General features: G+C 43.6%; 1 protein-coding gene and 3 non-coding genes across 4 annotated transcripts; all 4 read left to right on the forward strand.

Annotated features, from left to right (window-relative positions):
• Window positions 1-3,215: 3,215 nt before the first annotated feature.
• On the forward strand, window positions 3,216-20,563 carry HSPA9 (heat shock protein family A (Hsp70) member 9). The gene is made up of 17 exons (XM_055141494.1): window positions 3,216-3,444; window positions 4,918-4,976; window positions 5,603-5,690; window positions 7,532-7,713; window positions 9,301-9,425; window positions 9,837-9,910; window positions 10,074-10,180; window positions 11,218-11,380; window positions 12,303-12,395; window positions 13,993-14,202; window positions 15,183-15,410; window positions 16,830-16,934; window positions 18,163-18,280; window positions 18,677-18,771; window positions 19,045-19,137; window positions 19,319-19,459; window positions 19,826-20,563. Exons 1-17 carry the CDS (start codon window positions 3,364-3,366, stop codon window positions 19,901-19,903), a joined length of 2,040 nt encoding a protein of 679 aa, XP_054997469.1. The 5' UTR covers window positions 3,216-3,363; the 3' UTR covers window positions 19,904-20,563.
• LOC129406300 (small nucleolar RNA SNORD63) lies at window positions 13,453-13,527 on the forward strand. The gene has a single exon (XR_008630916.1). It is a non-coding gene; the product is annotated as a small nucleolar RNA SNORD63 (small nucleolar RNA).
• On the forward strand, window positions 14,315-14,389 carry LOC129406301 (small nucleolar RNA SNORD63). The gene has a single exon (XR_008630917.1). It is a non-coding gene; the product is annotated as a small nucleolar RNA SNORD63 (small nucleolar RNA).
• LOC129406302 (small nucleolar RNA SNORD63) lies at window positions 16,278-16,346 on the forward strand. Its single transcript, XR_008630918.1, has one exon. It is a non-coding gene; the product is annotated as a small nucleolar RNA SNORD63 (small nucleolar RNA).
• Window positions 20,564-22,344: the final 1,781 nt, after the last annotated feature.

Genomic DNA, 22,344 nt, shown 5'->3' on the forward strand with positions numbered 1-22,344 from the left:
ACTTAATTTCAGATAAGGGTCACAGTGGTCACAGACTACTCCTTACATCTCAGAATGAAAGGTGGGACCCAATCCTGCCAGGCACCCAACACTCACGCATACTGGGATAATTCAGACAACCAAAGAGCCCAAAAGTCACACTTTTAGAATGGGGGGTAGGCACCAGGAGGAACCCACCCAGACGTGGGCAGAAACGTCAGTCTCCATAGTCTCCACACAGACTATGTCTCCCTTGGAAGAGATGCTTTACCCTCATCTAGGTTGAAAGGAGGTTAAACAAAGCAGCCTTATTTGAGGACTTGCTGTACAAGACTCTGCTTCGTCAGGCCCCTGCTGCATCTAGATTCCACAGTCACCACACCCCTCTTGTGGTCATGTGGAGTATTTTCCCAACTCACTGAAAACCTCAATCACATTTTCAATCTAGTCTCAGGCAATCTCTCTTTAATATCATTTGATCCCAGGATTCCTTCTATTAACATTTTCTGGCGGGGCTGGGGCAACAGGACAGTGGGTAGGGTATTGGCCTTGCGACGCGGCTGACCCGGGTTCAATCTCAGGTATTCCTTACCGTCCTCAGAGCATTGCCAGGAGTAATTCCTGAGTGCAGAGCCAGGAGTAAGCCCTGAGCACCAACACATGTGTGGCCCAAAGAAACAGAAAACAAACAAAAAACATTTTATGGCTTTTCAGCCTATACAACAAGGGGGTGTGGGGGAAAAGCATTTAATAGAGATCCAGTGGAAAAAGTAACGGAAGTGAGAAGAATGTGGTTATTCCAGTTATGCCTCTTGCCCTCCTCCCTCCCCATCATATACTAGGAAGTAAAAAATTCCATTTCCATTTTTCTTCAATATTTAACTATATTTTTTACGTTTCTTTCTGCGTTCCTTTGCATCCTGTATCATTTTAGAATGTACAGCACCACAAACAGGCAGTCATTAGCTGTAACTGTCATCCTCTCACAAAAATCAGTCTGAAGGAATTCAGGAGAGAAGGGGCACGACAGAGGGCTCAGAGGGCTGGACATTTTCTGCATGCTTGAGTCTATGATTGGGTCCCCAGCACTGCAAGGTGTCCCCTCAGAGGTAACCGAGCCAGAGTGGCCCCTGAGCACAAACCACTCGGTGTGGGGACCCCAACAAAAGACAAAAAGAACAAGTGGAAGAATATATGTGGGTCAGAGTGATAGGACAGTGAGTAGGGAGCTGCCGAACTGGGTTCAATCCCTGGCACATGGTCCTCCGAGCCTGCCAGGATTAATCCCTGAGCACAGAACCAGGAATAAGATCTGAGCACCTTTGGTGGGGCCCCAAAGCAAAAACAAAACAAAACAAAAAAGAAAAGAATATAATAACTTTACCTGATATTGTTTGTGGGCTGGGGGGTGGCGGTGGTGGTGGTAATATTTTAAGCACCTGAATAATCAACAATCATTGTTAGACTTTTGTCTTTTCTTACTCCCATTTCCAACTTCCTCATTATATCAACTCAGGTTCTGTAATTACCGTGCCCCATTTTCTTTATATTCCCCACACAGATCCTCACACAGGGGATCACTTAACAAGGAAGCGTCTTTCTCTTTTGAAATGGAACTGGGGGCGAGGGGCGAGGGGCAAGGGGCAGGGCGGGGCAGGGTGGAAAACTCCCAGCTGCAGCTTTGCTCCTGGTCGCTCTTGCTGGTGCTCCAAGAACCTTTATAAAGTGTCCACTCCTGAATCGAACCCAAGTCAGCAGAATGCACTCTTACACATTTGTTTCATCTTCAAAAGCTGTTTAGTCGACGAGTGGATTCCTGTCTTGCTGTCTCGGCAGTCCCACTTGACATAGTAGGTACTTCATTCTCTACTTGTTGAATATGTTTCTTTTTTCTTTTGTTGGGGGAGTAGCCTACTCCCTCTCAGTGCTTTGCAGGACCAGTCCTTAAGTGCCACTTCCCCTACCCCTTTTACTCGGGGGGGGGGGGGGGGGGGACTCAAACAATCTAAGGGATTTGAAAGAGTACTTTGTAAGTAGAGCACTCGCCTACCTATGAGACCCTGACTTCTATCTCAGGAACAGCATACAAGGGCTGGAGTGATAGCACAGCGGGTAGGGCGTTTGCCTTGCACACGGCCAACCCGGGTTCGATTCCCAGCATCCCATATGGTCCCCTGAGCATGGCCAGGGGTGATTCCTGAGCGGAGCCAGGAGTGACCCCTGTGCGTCGCCGGGTGTGACCCAAAAAGCAAAAAAAAAAAAAAAAAAGGAACAGCATACGAATCAGCAAAGTTGCTAGACCCTCCCAGCCCCCTAGCACCAGTACTGAGAGTGGTTTAACCCGCATTGCCTGCACCCATCACCAGGTGGAAAGGCTCAGTCTCCCTGTTACCTCCTCTACCCTCTGGATGTGACCCCTGTGAAAAAAAATAAATCTGAAACTGGAGACAGTACAACCCACTGATACTCTGTTCAAGAAAACACAGCCTTAGTCCTAGCAACCAGCACAAGGCTTGAAATGGAGGAGCCTCCGTAAGCCCCAGTAGAGTCTGAGACCAAGTATTTTGTCTCGATGGTCACCGAACGTGACCAAAGGCTGTGTGAACGAAAGGCTGCCCCCGATTCCGGTGACGCAGCAGGAATTTATCTAAAGTCTGCATATCCGGGTGTATTTCAAGTTATGCAATAGCGAAGGGCCGACAGTGAACAAAAGTCTTGAGGGTCCAGGCAACAAGGCTCAAGAGCCTGAAATTTCAGCCCACAAAGGCTAGAACAAGATGGCGTTCTGCGCGCGATGCGGCAGGAGAGCTCAGCCGCGGCGCTGCACACCCACGTGCGCGGGGGCGCCCAGTGAGCGAGCGGCTCCGAGAACGCCACCCCCGCTTTCCGCCACCCCGGGCGCACATGCGCCCCAGGCCCTCGGCGCGGCGTGAGCTGCGCAGACGCAGCAGGCCCCGCCCCTCGAGCAACTGACGCAAGGAGACTAATCAGTTTGCAATTTATCCCGTGTGACCTTGAGTCTTTCCTGCCGCGGAGGACCGGGGCTGTCCCGGATACTGCCTTTATGCCTTTCTCGGCACCCTCGCCCCTCACAAAGCCGAGACCCACCGGAACCCGGAGGAAAGGGCAGTTGTCCCAAGCCAGCGTGTTGTGGAGAGGGTCAGCCGGACGCCCGCCCTCCGGGAGGCGCAGTTCCACCGTTTCTGATCAGGCATCACGGACGGCACCTCAGCGGAAGAACGGTCCTCCAGGTCGCGGCGACCAACCCCCGCCCCCCACCCCACGTGGTTGGAGGTTTCCAGAAGCGCTCCCTCCGCCGTGCAGCGCAGCTCCCCGCTGTCCGCCTGCCTGTCTGCTGCCGCGTCCTGCCGCTGTCTCGCCGCCATGATCAGCGCCAGCCGAGCCGCGGCAGCCCGTCTCGTGGGCACCGCCGCCTCCCGGGGCCCCACGGCCGTTCGTCATCAGGTAGGGGACTGCCTGGCCTTCCCCGAGGGGCCCACGGCCTTGGGCCTCCGTAGGGCAGGCCGTGTCCTTAGGGGTCAGAATTCTCCGCGAGGGATCAGGAGGTGAGAAGGATAACGTGCCTTTAGGCGTCGGCTGCGGGTCCAGGCATGATTTAGGGTTTGTTTCTGTGTCGCCGGCCTTGCTGAGTCACACTCTTACGCGCTCCTAAAGCCGTTTCCCACCAGGTAGGAGACGGGGGTCCAGCTCGATCGGTGGCTGAGGGCGCTGGTTTGGCCTTGGGAGCCAGAGACTCAGTATAGAGTGAAGGAGCCGCCGTAATGGTTTTTTCATCTTATCTGCAGTTCTATCTGTAAGTCGAAGGACAGTTGTCCTTTGCCTACGCAGAGCCCAGTAATTAGTACCCCGTTGCTTTTAACGAATCGAAAGGAGAAAGGTACCTAAATGGTACCATAGGAAATCACTCTCAGGTTTTCCTGGTTAGAAACGTTTATCTGATGTCCCCCCAGAATCTCTGATGTTTGGCTGTCATCTTTTGTACTTTGGAAAGGAAAAATCACAACAGAGAAAGCCCAGGGAGTGGTCATTTATTAATGTCTAATACGCAAAAAATTTAATTTTAGAGATCATGAATTGTTTATCTTGCAAACAGGCGCGGATAAAGGGACGTTTGTCAGTATCCTGGGAGTTAATAAAGCTCTTTGGTCCTTGTTAGTAGTCGTTCCTGAAAAAAAAAGTTTTCTAAATGTATTATACAGGATTCCTGATCCTTGACCCCTTTAATAGTTCCTTGGCAAGGTCAGGGCACCTTAAATAAAAGCCAGCGGTATACAGATATGTAAGAATAAGGTACGCTCTGCTCCTGAGAAGGAAATTAAAAAGCATCTGAGTAGCGTTATAAAGTGATTCTTAATTGAGGTGTTTTTCTCTTTCCAAGATGCATTTGTTGATTATAGTTTTGATTGCTACTGCTTGGCTTCTAAGTATTTTGGTCAAGTTGGCTTTAAAGTTAAATATTCTATAATGCACAGTAAAACTGCACACACCCCACTCCCAGCAAAGAACAGACTTAAAATCAATTAATGCCAAGACACCTCGTAGTGTAATTCAAGTAAGAGGGGTGGTGCTGGGCTGTATCCAGTGGTGTTCAGGGATCACTCGTATTGGTGCCAAGGCTCTTACCCAGGTCAGTGGCTTGGAAGGCTTCTGCCTTGTACCTTAGACTATTTCTCCTGCCCAATTCAAGTAAACTTAAATCTGACTTAATTGGAAGACAAGCTTAGACTTTTGTTATATCAACACTATCATTCATATCTGAAATATTTTTCATTTGTTGTGTATGTATACAAATACACATGTATAACCACTTGATTAAAAGAGTGAATGCCTCAAACTGTCCTGTGTTCAGAATAATAATCAGAATAAATCCACATCATCCTGTGTAGATAATGGCAGGGTTTTTTTTTTTCTTTTTAGGATGGTTGGAATGGCCTTAGTCATGAGGCTTTTAGAATTGTCTCAAGGAGGGACTATGCGTAAGTACCATTTTATTTCCTTTGAGACATAAGTATGAAACCCCAAATACAAGTCTTCTCTAAAATTGTGATTAACCAAAACTAAAGTCATTAGTTCAAGAGAGTGTATGCACACCTGTGACACCGCAGCACTTAGTACAATATCCAAGATATCTAGTAACACGAATGCTCAACTATGGGGGTGGAGAGAGAGTGTTACAATGATATGTACCTCTAAGGGGGAGGGGATCACACAATTTGCCGTGATATGGATGAAACTCTAGAGGTTATGTTGAGTGAAAATTCAGTCAGGATGAAAAGGATAGATACAGAATGATCTCACTTGTGAGGGACTTAAAGATATACAGCAGGGTAGCAACAAAGGGCCAAAGGCAGCAAAGCAAGAGAACTGATCCACAAAACTGAGAGGGGTGGTTTTTGGGAAAGGGAGGTGGGTACACTGGTTATAGGTCTGGAGTTGGAATTATGTACATGGGGAATTGTTAACAGTATTGTTAATCATAGTATCTCAATGAAGAAAGTAAATTTTGATGAACTTAGTCCACTAAAAGTAGCTTTAAGTATTCTCACAATCATTGGAGATCCACTGCTAAGATAACTATAACATTGTTTTAAATGTCTTACAGGTCAGAAGCAATCAAGGGAGCTGTTGTTGGTATTGATTTGGGTACTACAAATTCCTGTGTAGCAGTTATGGAAGGTAAACAAGCAAAGGTGAGCATGATTGGAAGCTGTGAATTATATTAGGGGTTAGTACCAATTTCCAATTGTTTATTAGCTGAAGCAGACTTAAAGGATAGCTTCAAAATTCTTAAGACTCTGAACTTGTGTGCTTAATTTTATGGTTTTGATAATTAATGGACTTTTTCTTTTTTGGGGGGGGTTGGGGGTCACACCTAGCGATGCACAGGGGTTACTCCTGGCTTTCACTTCTGGCGGTGCTCAGGGGACAATATAGGATGCTGGGAATCAACCCAAGTTGGCCACATGCAAGGCAGATGCCCTACCCGCTGTATAATAGCTCCAGCCCCCGATGATTAATGGATTTGATTTCTCAGAATTCTTAATGTTCTTTTAGAAGCTGACATGGCTTTGGGGTGACTTAATCAAATGCTACATTTTTGTATGTAAGTTGAGCCAACATTGGAAGTTCAAAAACAAATTTCAAGAACAATTTAGAAGCAAGTGCAACTCGGGGCTGGAGTGATAGCACAGCAGGTAAGACGTTGGCCTTGCATACGGCCGACCCGGGTTCAATTCCCAGCATCCCATACGGTCCCCTGAGCACCGCCAGGAGTAATTCCTTAGGGCAAAGCCAGGAGTGACCCCTGTGCATCGCCAGGTGTGACCCCAAAAGCAAAAAAAAGCAAGTGCAACTCATAAGCCATGGGCCACATCCTAAGTAAAGTGTGTCTTTAGGAGCTCTGCCATGATAGATGTCGTTCCTCTTGAGGCCTCCTTACTCTGTTCAAGAATGTTTTGTTCCCACTGTGTTAAGATTTACAGTGCTGGCTGCACCAGAGAGATAGTTCATCAAATAAGGCGCTTGCCTTGCAACTGGCTGACGTGGGTTCAATCCCCAGCATCCCATAAGGTCCCCTGAGCACTGCCAGGAGTAATTCAAGTGCAGAGCCAGGGATAACCCTTGAGCATCCCCAGGTGGGGCCAACTAACAACAACAATCAAAAAAAGGTTACAGTACTGGGCTTGGGAGGTAACAGGCTCAAGCAAGTGTTTTATTTGTTGCGGGGGCCACACCCAGAGCTGCTCGGGGCTTACTCTTGGCTCTGCATTCAGGGATCACTCCTGGCAGGACCCTAGGGAACATTGTGGTGCCAGGGATTGAACCCAGACAGGCTGTGTGCAGGGCAAGTGACCACCTGCTGCACTATCACTGGACCCTGGAGTACAGATTTCATGTTTTGCGTGTGATCCCCTGTGTGATGTGGAGTGGCTGGGGAATACCCAGTGGAGCTCAGGGACTATTTCCAGCTCTTTGCTGGGGTAGGGTCACTCCCCGCTGTATACTCTTCGAGTCTAGGACCTAGGAGACTTCAGGTTGCTTTTTGATAATTTTTTCTTTAAATATGCCTAAAACTTTATTTTGCTGATGGGGGGGGTGTAGGTGTTGCTCAGGGCTGTATTCCTTGGTAGTGAAGGAGTATTCCCAGTATTGCTCAAGGGACTATTTATGCTGCTCAGCGTGAAACACAGCTTCATCCACAGGCAAGCATCTTTCCTTTGCTAGCTCTCCAGCTCTACAGATCATTTTTTTTTTTAATTTTTATTTTATCACCATGTGGAAAGTTACAAAGTTCTCAGGTTTATGTCTCAGTTACACAATATTCAAACACCATCCCTTCACCAGTGCCCATCTACAGATCATTTAAACCTCTATTTCCAGTGATCAAGTTGCCAGCATTCTCAGAGAAAAGTTTGCTTGTTAGAACCTTTCAAGCAATTATTTGGTTAGAATCTATTTTGTGCTTTCAATGACTGATCTAAAAGACACCACTAGTAATTAGAACCTCGTTCTCTCTGTTGGGAGTTTTTAGGTGCTGGAGAATGCAGAAGGTGCTAGAACAACCCCATCGGTTGTGGCCTTTACAGCAGATGGTGAACGACTTGTTGGCATGCCAGCCAAACGACAGGCAGTCACCAATCCCAACAACACTTTCTATGCCACCAAACGTCTCATTGGCCGGCGATATGATGATGCTGAAGTTCAGAAAGACATGTGAGTGAGAGCAAAAATGTTACATGAGACAAAGAAGAATCTTTATAGAAAGATTCTAGGGGGATCTTGTTTACATTTCCATGAGAGAACATCCTGCTTCAGATCAGTTTTTGCTATGTACTGACATACGTGAAAGTTGGGCTGGTCATTTCTGAACCATGTAATGTTAAATCCAGAAGGCACACAATTTCATGTGTTTTGTTGGGTGTATTGTCAAGGTCATCCATATTGTGCCATTTATCAATACCTTATTCTACCTTGTGGTCAAATGTTGTATGGTTAGATACTACATTTTGTTTGTCCACTTGTCTGGAGAGAAGGCGCTCCCTCGCAAAATGGGGCTATGTAGATCCTTACCTGTTAGTGCCTCGTCTTCCTTCTCCCCCTACTCCTTCAAAAATTTTGGTGTAGGCTGATGTGGCATGGGTATTAAGAATTGAATTAAGTACTTCATACTTTTAAGGCTTATGTTCTACCACTTGAACTATATGGGCATTTGGTTTCCGATTTTTGACTGTTGTGAATATTTGTGTCAACATGTTTTGGGTAGATTTTACTAGTAATGGAATTGGTAGGTCATATGGTAATTTGTCATGTCATTTTTCAAAGCATCTGCATAAAATATTGGGGAGAGTTGAGGAGAACATAAGTTTCGAGTTCAGTGGGAATGGGGGCCTTACATGTTTTTTTTTTTTTTTTTTGCTTTTTGGGTCACACCTGGCGATGCACAAGGGTCACTCCTGGCTCTGCACTCAGGAATTACCCCTGGCGGTGCTCAGGGGACCATATGGGATGCTGGGAATCGAACCCGGGTCGGCCGCGTGCAAGGCAAACGCCCTACCCGCTGTGCTATCACTCCAGCCCCGGGGGGGCCTTACATGTTAATAGTTGCTTTCTTGGGGCCAGAATGATAGGGTGTTTGCTTTCCATGTGACCAACCTGGGTTCAATCCCTGGTACCCTACATGATCCCCCTAGCCCACCAGGAATAAGCTCTGAACATTTCTGTGTATGGGTCTCCCCTCAAAAAAAAAAATCTGTACATATTTGGGGGTAGAGAGGAACACCCAGCTGTGCCTAGGGCTTATTCCTGGCTCCACATTCAGGGATCACACTCTAGGCTCACAGAACAATACGTGGTGCTGGGGATCAAACCTACATCAGAGAAAATGCAAGGCAACCCCAAAATAATGTGGGTTATTTTGGGACACATGCAGTGTTTGAGGAGCCAGATGCTCAGCCCTTTATATTATTTCTCCAGCCCCAATGATTGCTTTCTAAAAGCTCTCATTAAACAGATTTTAGGAGGGGCTGGAGCAGTAGCACAGCAGGTATGGTGTTTGCCTTGCACATGGCCGACCCTGGTTCAATTCCCAGCATCCCATATGGTCCCCTGAGAACTGCCAGGGGTAATTCCTGAGTGCATCGCCGGGTGTGACCCAAAAAGAAAAAAAAACAGATTCCAGGAATTCTAATTCATTAGCCATGTATCTCTTGGGATAGAGGGTAAGAGTTCATGATGTATGCTAATCTTATCATAGGAAAGTTGCATAAGCATATTCTCTTATGTAACTTTTGTGTCTTTCAGTAAAAATGTTCCTTTTAAAATTGTTCGTGCCTCCAATGGTGATGCCTGGGTTGAAGCTCATGGAAAACTCTATTCTCCAAGCCAGATCGGAGCGTTTGTCTTGATGAAGATGAAAGAGACTGCAGGTGAGGAAGTTTAGTTCAGATATTGGAAAATCTAGGTGATTCCTCTGAGACCACTAGTTTCCGTGTCCCAGTGTGCTTGAATGAATGGATTGGGGGCTTCATACAGAAACTCGAGGAAAGGCGAAACTTGGTTTCTCTTGACCTTTCCCTACAATTGAATATATCCTACAGGTTTTTCTAGAAATTTTCTATCTACTTTATTTCCCTTAAGGGGATATGGTGGATGTTGAGTAAAAAAGGTCAGATTTTGGTTTTTTAACCAGTATCTTTAGTTGCGAGTGTGGTCCTGAAAGGGCTCTAAATGTTGAGGGCTGTCTATCACATATAGATTGTTAGACCGAAGTTTAGTTACTGTTTCTTTCGTCAGACAGGTTCTTTTGAAGAAATTTTACTCTCTACTTTCTTTTACAGAGAATTACTTGGGGCATGCAGCAAAAAATGCCGTGATCACTGTCCCAGCTTATTTCAATGACTCTCAAAGACAAGTAAGTTCATTTAGCTTTCCCCCACCAGCCAAAACCTAGCAAGGATTGAACTCCGGCCTCCTTTGCATGCCCCCACCTGTTTAGCTCTCTTCGGCCCTAAATAACATATGACATTCTTATTCAGGAAAATAAGGGTATAAAATGCTGCTTGCTTTTTCTTTAGGCCACTAAGGATGCAGGACAGATATCTGGATTAAATGTGCTTCGGGTGATTAATGAACCTACAGCTGCTGCTCTGGCCTATGGTCTGGACAAATCAGAAGACAGAGTGTACGTTTGTGCAGGAAACTATATGATAAATGAGACTAAGTTTAAGGAACAATAAATTTTGTTGGATTTGTTTGGGGGCCATGCCCAGAAAAACTCCTAGCAGTGCTCTGGGGGACCATATGGAATGCTGGGGGTCAAAGTCAGTTCAGTCATGTGCAGTGCAAAAACCTTACCCACTGTACTATCTCTCGCCCCTAGAAACAAACAAAAAAAATTGTTATATTAAAATCTCATTATTCTGTACCACCCTGACCTTTTTCAGGGCTGTATGTGATTTTTGCTTTGTTTTGTTTGTAGCCTGCAGTGTTCAGGGGTTGCTCCTGGCTTTGCACTCAGGAATTACTCCTGGTAGTGCTCAGGAGATCATATGGGATCCCTGGGATTGAACCTGAGTTGGCTGCAGGCAAGGCACCCTACCTACTCTATCATCTCTCTGGCCCTTGATGTGTTGTTGTTTTTTTTTTTTTCAAGGTCATTTATCGCTTTACCTTGTTTTTTCTCCCCTTAATTGCTGGGTTATGGATTTTTAACTCTTTCATAAATATAATGGCAAGCGTTTACCAAAAGGGGGGAGGGGGTGGCATACTAGCAATTTTGCTTTCAAAGGGTGAATGTAGCACATGGCTCTAAATTAAGGTTTGCTCTCATCACCTCATCTGGTCCAGGAGGCCTCCAGGAGTAAGCCCTGAGCACTGGCTTGGTGTGGTCCAAAAATGAGCAAACACAAAAAAGTTGAATTAATTTCATTCAAGCTATGCCTGTGTTTTACTTGTAGGTTCTAGAGTGGTGGGGTTTGTTTGGTTTTTTTGTTTGTTTTTGTTTTGTTCTTATTTTTCCTTTTTTGGTTGGGGGGTAAAGAGGGTGCCAATCAGCTATCTCTGGTGTTGTGGTGGTATATAAACATACCACTCAGGCAGTAACACGTTTCATAATTATTTTATGAGGGAAATAGCCAAGTTTGTGTTGTTTACTGAAGTATAATAGATTTGTGATTTGTTATGATAGATTTGTTCCTTACATTCTTTTTTCCCTCCTAGCATTGCTGTTTATGACTTAGGTGGAGGAACCTTTGATATTTCTATTCTGGAAATTCAGAAGGGAGTATTTGAGGTGAAGTCCACCAATGGAGATACTTTCTTAGGTGGTGAAGACTTTGACCAAGCCTTGCTACAACACATTGTGAAGGAGTTCAAAAGAGAGGTTAGTGACTGGTATGGCTCATATATAGACATACAGGTACTGAGGGTTCTTGATCCAAATTGCTGGTTTGTTTATAATTTATTTTGCCATTTAGAGGACTGAAATGGGTAGGGGAATAACTGAAGTTATTTCATTTTCATGAGTCAGTTGGTGTATACAATACCAGAACATCATTGCCTTTTCTCACTGGGTACATAAAACAGATTTGAAGACTAAGCCACTCGATGTGTCAGTATTAGAAAAAGTATTCCAGAAATATTTCCCTTTTCCTCCATTGTTTTGTTGACTGAGGGTCACATATGTTTTGGCACTTGTGGCAGTTGAACATGTGCTTGCTTTTTAATTTCAGTGAAGCAGGAAATCTTTTAGCCCAGGGGTTACAGATAGCAGAGCTGCCAGGTTGAAACAGGATAGCCATTGGAGCCATGTTCAGCACGTTCAGTGTCAATTTGAAAAGCGGGTGTTAGGAGCTCCTGAGTTATCCCCTCCATCTCATCTCAACAACTTATTTTTGAGCTAGAATCTGTAGCTGCAAAGAAGTGAGATGATTCAGCCCTCTATCTTCGGGCATAATAGTCATTTTTTGGAATGTTTTCTTTTCCCTTGGCAGATTTTTAAATGTAATAATTGATGCTTATTAGTAAAGGTAGGACTGTTTTGTCACAGATCATCTTTAAGGTTTAAATTGTGGGGCTGGAGAGATAGTACAGTGGGTAGGTCATTTGCCTTGTACATGGCCAACAGGGTTCGATTTTCAGCATTTCATGTGGTTCCCTGAGCACTGCCAGGAGAAATTCCTGAGTGCAAGGCCAGGAGTAACCTCTGCATCGTTGGATGTGACCCAAAAAGCCCAAAAAAAAAATTTTTTTTTCAATTGTTCCATGTATTTGCTAATACTTATATGATGTGTGTTCTCTTATAGACAGGAGTTGATTTGACCAAAGACAACATGGCACTTCAGAGGGTTAGGGAAGCTGCTGAGAAGGCTAAGTGTGAGCTCTCTTCGTCTGTGCAGGTAAGATGAACAAATCAGTCCAAACAGGGTTTTTGGGGAGGGGGGTTGCTTTCTTTTTGTGGTGCTGGGGATTGAATGCAGGACCTGCATTCAAGGTAGGCACTTTGGTGGAGGGTTGTCTCTTTTGCCTTCTGAACCACAACTGGTAGTACTCAGGGTCACTTCCAGAGTACTTGGGAACCAAGGATTGACCCAGGATTTTATCATTGTAGAGCATGTGCTCTGGCTGTTAAAGCTGTCTCTGACCCAAAATACTTGTTTTCCTATTTAGGCTAGCAGTGTGCACAAGTTACTATTCTGAAGATACTAGGGGATCAGGGCTATTTCTTTCTTGACTTGAGACATCTCTTTGAGTCTGTATTTCCTCTTTGGGTCACCTGTCTAAAAAGTGAGCTATAATACTTGAAGATTTGGTTCTGTATTGTGGGCATCAGATTTGTAAGAGACCTCCTTAGATTGTATTGTTTCAGTTCTAAGAGGGGAAACTTGATTTTGGCTTAGCCGCTAAAAACAGTCACAGGTCTGGGTCAGATATTTCCGGAGGAATAAAATCTCTGAGTTCACAAGTGGCAGCCAAAAAGCAGGGCATAATTAATTGAGTTAGTTTGTCTGATCACCTACTTTTTTGTTTGGTGTGTGGCTACTACTCTTAGCAATGTGGGGACGCAAACCTGGGCTTGCTGCATGTGGAGCCAGCCCAGATAAGCTATTCCAGGCCTGATCACCCAGAGGGAAGAGGTTTGGTTTTGTTTGGGGTTGTTTTTGTGCATTATGGCGGGGGGGCGGGGGGGCACCCAGCTGTGCTTCTGGCTCTGCACAGGAATTACTACTGGGAAAGCTCGGGGAGCCAGGGATGGAAGCCGGGTCTGTTGGCTTACAAGGCAAGCTACCTACCTACTGTATTTTCTCTTCAGCCTAGTGTGATCTTTTAATAGAAGTAGTGGATGCAGGAAAGATAGACCGAAGGCTAGTTAGTGCTTGTGTTTTTATATGCTGTAGGGCCTCAGTTGGATCCTTGGCACCATATGGCCTAATTGCATATCTTCAATAGAGATTTGTGCAGTGATGCATTACATTAATCAACACATCATTCTGAAAAGACAGATGTGTAGAAAACTAATGACTGAGCATGAAACCTGTTGAAGGTGTGATTCTTCTTTACATCTTGAATAGAATCATCTTATGCCTTGGTATTAATTTTTATTTTGGAGTGTATGGGATTAGGAAAACAGGCACTTGATAAAGTTTGAGGGAAAGATGGATATCTTTATGAAACATAATGTACAATATTCAAATAGCACTTTTTCCTGCTTTAGTAAAATATTGATAATAGTATTTGTAAAATGCACCATATGGCCTTCTCTGCCTGTCATTAGCACCACTGGATGTGACTTACCCCCAAAAAAAAACAACCAAAAGAATACAGATTTCAGAAACTGGGGAGATGATATATATGGGTTGAGTGCATATCTAGCATATACCTGAACCATGTTTGATCCCTGGTACAACATGGCTTCCAGAGTATAGCCAGGAGACACAAAAAAAGCAAAAGCTTCCCAAAATTTCACTATTACTGACCTCCCTGTTTCCTTTACAGACTGATATCAACTTGCCATATCTTACAATGGATGCTTCTGGACCCAAGCATTTGAACATGAAGCTGACTCGGGCTCAGTTTGAGGGAATTGTCACTGATTTAATCAGGAGGACCATTGCACCCTGCCAAAAAGCCATGCAAGATGCAGAAGTCAGCAAGAGTGATATAGGAGAAGTAATTCTTGTTGGTGGCATGACTAGAATGCCTAAGGTATGGCTATGGAATGGATAGCTAAGGGGAACCAGCATATTATCTTGGGACCAATGTCTTATGTTCTATAGTTCTGCGGGCACTCCTAATTGCATATCTTCAATAGAGATTTGTGCAGTGATGCATTACATTAATCAACACATCATTCTGAAAAGACAGACGTGTAGAAAACTAATGACTGAGCATGAAACCTGTTGAAGGTGTGATTCTTCTTTACATCTTGAATAGAGAATCATCTTATGCCTTGGTATTAATTTTTATTTTGGAGTGTATGGGATTAGGAAAACAGGCACTTGATAAAGTTTGAGGGAAAGATGGATATCTTTATGAAACATAATGTACAATATTCAAATAGCACTTTTTCCTACTTTAGTAAAATATTGATAATAGTATTTGTAAAATGCTAATAATAGAAGGGAATGTTTTCTTCTGTTTTGGGGGCACACCCGGCTGTGCTCAGGGGCTTACTCAATTATAGGCTTAATCACTCTTGCTGGGCTCGGGATTGAATCAGGTCAGCTGTGGGCAAGGCAGGCACGCTACCATTTACTATCTGTTTTGTCCCCTATTCCCACATTTTTTTATGCTAGTTTTAGACTATAATTTCTAGATCTCTTTGATTTGTATCCTTTCTGATTTAATGCTTTATGAACAAACAATTTTTAAAATATGCATGCATGTAAGTGTTGTGTTAGGAATATTCAAGGTACCATGCAGTGCCAGGGATCAATCAATCCCTATGCCTCCTACATGCAAAACATATGCCCAGTTTTCTCAACACTGTCTTCTGTTCCCTGAATGTAAAGTGGGCTACGAAAAGAGATGCATGTGAACAACATATTATTACCTATATGAAATACATTTACAAATCATCTTTAAAATAGTAACTTACGTATTCTTGGATCTGAAAACGGGTATTCTTTACTCTTGAACTTTTACCCAGAGTAGTGGATGACTTCCTTTTTTCCTTGGTGTCTCAGGTTCAACAGACAGTGCAGGATCTATTTGGTCGAGCCCCTAGTAAAGCTGTCAATCCTGATGAGGCTGTGGCCATTGGAGCTGCTATTCAGGGAGGTGTGTTGGCTGGTGATGTTACAGATGTGCTGCTTCTAGATGTCACTCCCCTGTCTCTAGGCATTGAGACTCTGGGTGGTGTCTTTACTAAGCTTATTAACAGGAACACCACTATTCCAACCAAGAAGAGTCAGGTAAGAGTCATTCTATCTTTCTACTGCTATCTGTAAGGATAGCAGCCACTGGTGAAACTTGACGTTTTATTTTCCAGTTCACTGCAAATTACTTTGTTGTTTCTGGGAATATTCTTTACTTATCAGCTATCTATGGTTACCTCATAGAGTTAAAAATAAATCACCAAAGGAGCCTTATCATTTATTTGTGATTGAATTTCTGATTTCCTGTACTCTGTTCCTCAAAGGCAGTAAAATGAACAGCTTAGCTGTAAACTGGGTAAGTGATGGAGGTCTTAGGATACCACACAGGACTGTTTGGACAACAGTTTAGTCTTGGGTTAAGAATTATTCCCTGGCTTTTGCAATTTTGGGTTTTTGTTGTTTTGGGTTCCTCCCCACCCCCAAAGGAAGTCTGATTTTATTATTTATTTATTTATTTAGCCTTTTGGGTCACACTGGGTGATGCTCAGGAGTTACTCCTGGCTCTGCACTCAGGGTTTTTTGTTGTTGTTTTTTTGTTTTTGTTTTTGCCTTTTGGGTCACACCCAGCGATGCACAGGGGTTACTCCTGGCTCATGCACTCAGGAATTACTCCTGGCGGTGCTCGGGGGACCATATGGGATGCTGGGAATCGAACCCGGGTCCGCCTCATTCAAGGCAAACGCCCTACCCGCTGTGCTATTGCTCCAGACCCTGCACTCAGGATTTACTCCTGGCGGTGCTCAGGGGACCATATGGAATGCCAGGGCTCTAATGCAGGACTTCCACATGCAAGGAAAACACCCTACCTGCTGTGTATCTCTACAGCCCAATGTTGGGTTTGTGGATTTTTTGTTATTGGTTTTTTGTGTGTGTATGAGAAACTAAGTGTGGCTGTATTAATTTGTGCAGTGATGTATTGTCAACACATCATTCTGAAGAAACTTATGTGGTGACTTCCTGTGACTGAGCACAAAGTACATACCCGTCTCTCTTTTTTTTTTTTTTTTTTTTTTTTTGCTTTTTGGGTCACACCCAGTGATGCTTAGGGGCTACTCCTGGCTTTGCACTCAGGAATTACTCCTGGCAGTGCTGGGGGGACCATATGGGATGCCGGGGATCGAACCCGGGTCGGCCGCGTGCAAGGCAAACGCCCTACCCGCTGTGCTATCGCTCCGGCCCCCCGTCTCTATTTTTGACAGATGAGCATATTTCATATTTGTAGCTTTTTTTCTTGAGGCCTGTGCTAATACATCTATATACAATGAAGTTGTTTAGCTGGAACAGTAACTATTGTATATGCTTTTGCTATGCCAATCCTACTCCTGTTCCCTACAAAGACAAAAGCCTTTGTTTTGAACATAAAGTACATTGACTCTTCCAATGTTAAGATTTGCTGTTTGTGTGAGGGGCATTATTTAATCAAACTGCCATCCTAGGAAGTTTCCTTCTCTCTAGGTGTTCTCTACAGCTGCTGATGGACAGACACAAGTGGAGATTAAAGTATGTCAGGGTGAGAGAGAAATGGCTGGAGACAACAAACTTCTTGGACAGTTTACTTTGGTAGGTTTCAGAAGTACTATTTTGTTCCTTTTTCATTCTCTTCCCCCCCCAACCCCCCCCTACACACACACAGTTTTACTCTAAAGTCTGATATTAGGGCAAGGTGTAAGTCATGAGCACTTCCAGGTGTGGCCCAAAAGTTACAGTTCAACTATATTCTAATTTCTTATAAGGTGGGTCACATAACTGAATATTGGAGTCAAAAAAAATTGGCATCGGTCATATATTTCTAAACTTGCAACAACCAAAAATTATTCAGAATTAGCTATAAAATGAATCTGAAGTGTATCGGCAGCATTTTTCCTTGTTGCATTTCTGGGGCAAGAAAGGGATCAAGTGGGGAAAGCTATTCTTTTGTTGGGTTTGGGATGGGAGGGGGTGCCATGTTGTGCCAAGGGCTTAACTCCTGTCTCTGTGTTTGGGAATCATTCCTGGCATCGCTTGGGGACTGGCCATACATGGTGCCAGGGACCAAACCCAGGTCGGCTATTTGCAAGGCAAGTGCCTTGCTTACTATGTTCTCTCTTTGGCCCCAAGTTGGAAAAGTTTTTAAAAGCCCTGAACTGTATCATAGTCCCTAGTAATCATAAACTGCTAAACACTCATGAACATAGCCTCTGTATATGAACAGGAACATAACCTCTGACTTTTGCAACTGAATGTACAGACTTTGCTTACTTCACCTTGCTTGTTCCTTTGTTCCTGTGCCTTAGAAACACATCAAGGAAACAATTTTTTTTTTTTTTTAAGGTAGAACACATTTTTTCGGTGAAAAGGGATGAAAGGAGAGGGGTAACTAAAGATGTTCAAAAGAGAACTCAGGCTTCTCCAGAACAGGAAGTGTCAGTTTTTAGTCCACGGTGGTTATTGGTTGTTGGTAAGATGAAAAATGAGGACGAGATTGATCTCATTTGCTATGTTCCCAACTATTAGCCGTTTCTTAGCTGACTTTAACTGTTATGTGGCTTGTTAGGTTGCAAAGAAACCATACTTCGGAACAGGGTTGGAGCAATGGTACAGTGGATAGGATGTTTTTCTTGCATGCAAATGGTGCAGGTTCCATCCCCAGAACACCACCAGGAAAAATTCCTTAATGAAGAGCTAGGAGAAATGCCTGAGCATCACCGGGATGGCAAAAAAAAAAAAAAAAAACCGACAAAATAGGTTTGAATGTAGTGTGCTTAAACTCCTTTTGTGAGAGTCAGTTACATCTGAATATTTACTTTAGGTTGGGATTCCTCCAGCCCCTCGTGGAGTCCCCCAGATTGAAGTTACATTTGACATTGATGCCAATGGGATTGTGCATGTTTCTGCGAAGGATAAGGGCACAGGACGTGAGCAACAGAGTAAGTGCTCTTATTTATTAGACTGTAAGAGTGAAATCAAGAACCTTAAAGGTTTTGCATGGGGAATAGACATCCTGTCTTCATTAAGCACTCTCTCTCCCTCTCCCTCTCTCTCTCACATCTCTCTCGTCTCTGTCTCTCTCTCCCCCTCCCCCCCCCTTTATCTCATCAGTAGATTAGGTCAGGTTCACATTAACAGAAAATAAGCACCAAGCTCCTGGATTGCTGAAGCACTTTGTCTCAAATCCCTGGTTTCCTTCTACTTACCGGTAGTTAAACAGAGCATTCCTCTTCCTAGTTAACATCAAGTCTGGCTACTCTGGGCAGGGGATAATCTTACAATAATGGGACACATAATTTTACCTGGAAACTAATAAGATGCCTTTTCCACTCTAGTTGTGATCCAGTCTTCCGGTGGATTAAGCAAAGATGATATTGAAAATATGGTTAAAAATGCAGAGAAGTATGCCGAGGAAGATCGGCGAAAGAAGGTAATTAGTATTTACCTTTTCAGAGGGGAGAAAAGGGGAAATTTAGGCTTATACTACATTGCTCTTCTCTCACAATATTCCTTTATTCATAATTAATGCATGGAATGCGTTTCTTATTTTCAGTCCTGTACCAAGGTTTTGTTACAGAATCCAGTAATCTTAATGACAACCTCAGTTCATGGTAATTTATTTGCTGCTGTTGAAGTTACGTTGTAGTTATCAGGATATTCAGCCAAGAGTTGAGAAGTCTTTCATACTATTAATTTCTTTTAGGAACGAGTTGAAGCAGTTAATATGGCTGAAGGAATCATTCATGACACAGAAACAAAAATGGAAGAGTTTAAGGACCAATTGCCTGCTGATGAGGTAAGTACTCTAAATAGCTCAGAGAAATATAGGGCATATCGTTGCTCATTAAAAAATGAGTTCATTTTTTTTACATGGTTCTTGATAGGAAATTAAATCTTTAAAGATATTTATATATTCGCTGCAACATGTAGTGAGATAAGTTACAGTGGGGAAATAATGATCTGGTTTTGTTTTGAAGTGCAACAAACTGAAAGAAGAGATTTCCAAAATGAGGGAGCTCTTGGCTCGAAAAGATAGTGAAACAGGAGAAAACATAAGGCAGGCCGCATCTTCCCTTCAGCAAGCATCACTGAAGCTCTTTGAAATGGCATACAAAAAGGTACAAGGACTCAAAGATGTGTTGGTTAATGAATATTTTGTTCTAACTTAATAACTTATTATTGTCACTGATAGCTTCTTACATAATCACGATACTGGGAGTATTAAAGTTAGAAATAGGGGCTGGAGCAATAGCACAGCGGGTAGGGTGTTTGCCTTGCACGAGGCCGACCAGGGTTCGATTCCCAGCATCCCATATGGTCCCCTGAGCACCGCCAGGATAAAGTTAAAAATAGCCTTCTTGACTATTTTGGTGAGGGTAGGGGAGGAGATCAAAGGAAATGGGGCTTAGAAACTACCAGTAGTGTCTAGGAGACAATACAATAGAGTATTAAGTCTGACTGGTTCTCAAATATTTTCTTAACAGATGGCATCTGAGCGAGAAGGCTCTGGAAGTTCTGGCAGTGGAGAACAAAAGGAAGATCAAAAAGAAGAGAAGCAGTAATTGCTATCAATGTTGGAGCTGAAAGGACAGCTCCAAATTATGACGCTTGGGAGTGAAGGAACTTCCTGAGCAGAGCTGGGCCGACTTCAATCTTTTACTGTGTTTTTGCAGTATTCTATATATAATTTCCTCAATGTGTAAATTTAGTGACCATTAGTTAATGATCATCTTAATGATTGATAATTTCAGCAGTACAAAGTTCACAGTGTTTTGTCCTAACCTCATTTTCCAGTTTCATGCAAAAAGGGAAGATGAATTATTGATCGTTATAAAGACCTAACATTGTTTTGTGCTGAAGTAACCGTATATTCAAGGGGTTAAACCATCTTACACACAGTGTAGTTAGATAGCCAAAGTCCTGGAATGAGGAGCCATCCTTCTAGCTGAGTCCTGCCATGCCAGCCTGTGTATACATGGATTATTAAGCAGATGCCTTGCAGGCAAGCCATTGTGCCATGTTCAGAGAATAGAAGCTAAGGAACAGAAAACGAAGCTAGCTATTTATGTTAAGTATAGCTTCTAAAAAGAAGGTAGCAAGAGCTCAACTTTCCTAAAGCATCTTTTCTAACTACCTTCACATCTATTTGACATCTGTATCCTTGATGATTCTTTCTGATCCATTCTGGATTTTTTAAAAAATAAACATGAAAAGCACCTTAATCTCTTGTTTGTGGGGTGTGAGACCTTGAAATTCATCTTCAGGAGAGACTGATAGTAAGACAAGTGGCCAACCTGGGTTTGATCTCAGGCAATCCATATGGTCCCCCAGGCCTGCCACAAATAACTCTTGAGCACCACTGGGTATGGCCCAAAACAGTGCTCCCACCCGTCCTAAAAAAAAGGAATCTGGAACTTGTACCAAACCCACAATAAGAACCACACTTAATTCTCATGAACTAATGGGCATTGTCACCAGATGCAAGTTTCGTTCAACTTTGTTTTGGTTTTTGGCAACTCCTCAAGGTTTGGGATGTTGAAACTCTAGACCTTTATAATTTCATCTAGAGCTATGCAGAGTATCCAGCTATGATTGGCTTACAACAAAATGTGTAGTATCAAGTCCTAACTAAGTGTCTCAGTGATAGCAAGAGGGTAAGGGTGAAGGATTGTGTTAACCAGTCTTCCTCACTTAAAAATTAGACTGTTCGGGGCTGGAGCGATGGCACAGCGGGTAGGGCGTTTGTTTGCCTTGCACGCGGCCGACCTAGGTTCGAGTCCCAGCATTCCACATGGTCCCCCGACCACCACCAGGAGTAATTCCTGAGTGCAGAGTCAGGAGTAACCCCTGAGCATCGCCGGGTGTGACCCAAAAAGAAAAAAAAAAATGACTTGTACTGTTTTTGCTGGAAGACTTCACCTGCCTCAAGATTGCCATCTTGCTCTTTTTTTTTTTTTTAAGTAAAATTTTATTTGGAGGTTTCGAAGGGAAGGAGGGAGAGAGTGGAGAGTAACATGTTCAAGAGAGAACCCGGGCCAAGAGAACCCCTACACACATACCAACATTAGACATCAAAGTACACATCTCGGGGGGAGATGAGGGTGCCACATGAGCTCAGCCATATGGGCTTGGGCAGCATAAGTGCCTATCTTGCTCATTTTTCAACATTTTATAAGGTTTTATATTTTGCAATAATGGTAGTCAAAAAAGAGCCAAGCAAAATTATGTACCCAAAGCAGGTGTTGTACATCCCAGACATGATGTTTTACAACGGCTCAAAGATTTGTAAGCTGTGCATGCAGAATCCCTACATTCAATCTCTTGCACTGCACAGCACCTCAAACAGCACAATCAGGTAAGGCCTTTGGGAAGTGGCAAATCATAAGGGCAGCCCTAGCCTGAGACTAGAAAACTAGAAACTTGATGACTGCTGTTCCTAAGAGAACAAACCCTGGCATGTAAGCATACATCTTTTGCCAATAAAAACAATTTTAGGGAGCGGGGAGATATGCAGCAGGTAAAGCACTTCCCTTGCACACAACTTACCTGGCTTCCATCTCCAACATCCCAGTGCAGAACCAGATGTAACCCCTGAGCATTTATGGGTGTGGCCCAGAAACAAAAGAATCTGAGGGGTAGGAGCAATAGTACAGCAGGTAAGGCTTTTACCTTGCACACAGCCGACCCAGGTTTGATCCCCGGCACTCCATTATGGTGCCAGGAGCCTGCCAGGAGTGATCTCTGAGTGCAGAGCCAGCAGTAAGCTCTGAGCACTGCAAGTGCTCAGAAAATCTAAGATGTACAATGAGACATAAATGGATTTACCATGGTCATTTGAGTATATGCAAATACTGAATCACATACACCACAACTAATGTACTACATGCAATTACCTTGGTAAATGTTCTAAAAAAATAATACAAGGAAGAAAGTAACAGCATATGTTTGTACAGAAATGGGAAGCTGAGGGGCAGAACAATAGTGTACAGTGGGTAGGTCTTTT

The sequence above is a fragment of the Sorex araneus genome, chromosome 6 (assembly GCF_027595985.1).
Source record: "Sorex araneus isolate mSorAra2 chromosome 6, mSorAra2.pri, whole genome shotgun sequence".
Lineage (NCBI taxonomy): Eukaryota > Metazoa > Chordata > Mammalia > Eulipotyphla > Soricidae > Sorex > Sorex araneus.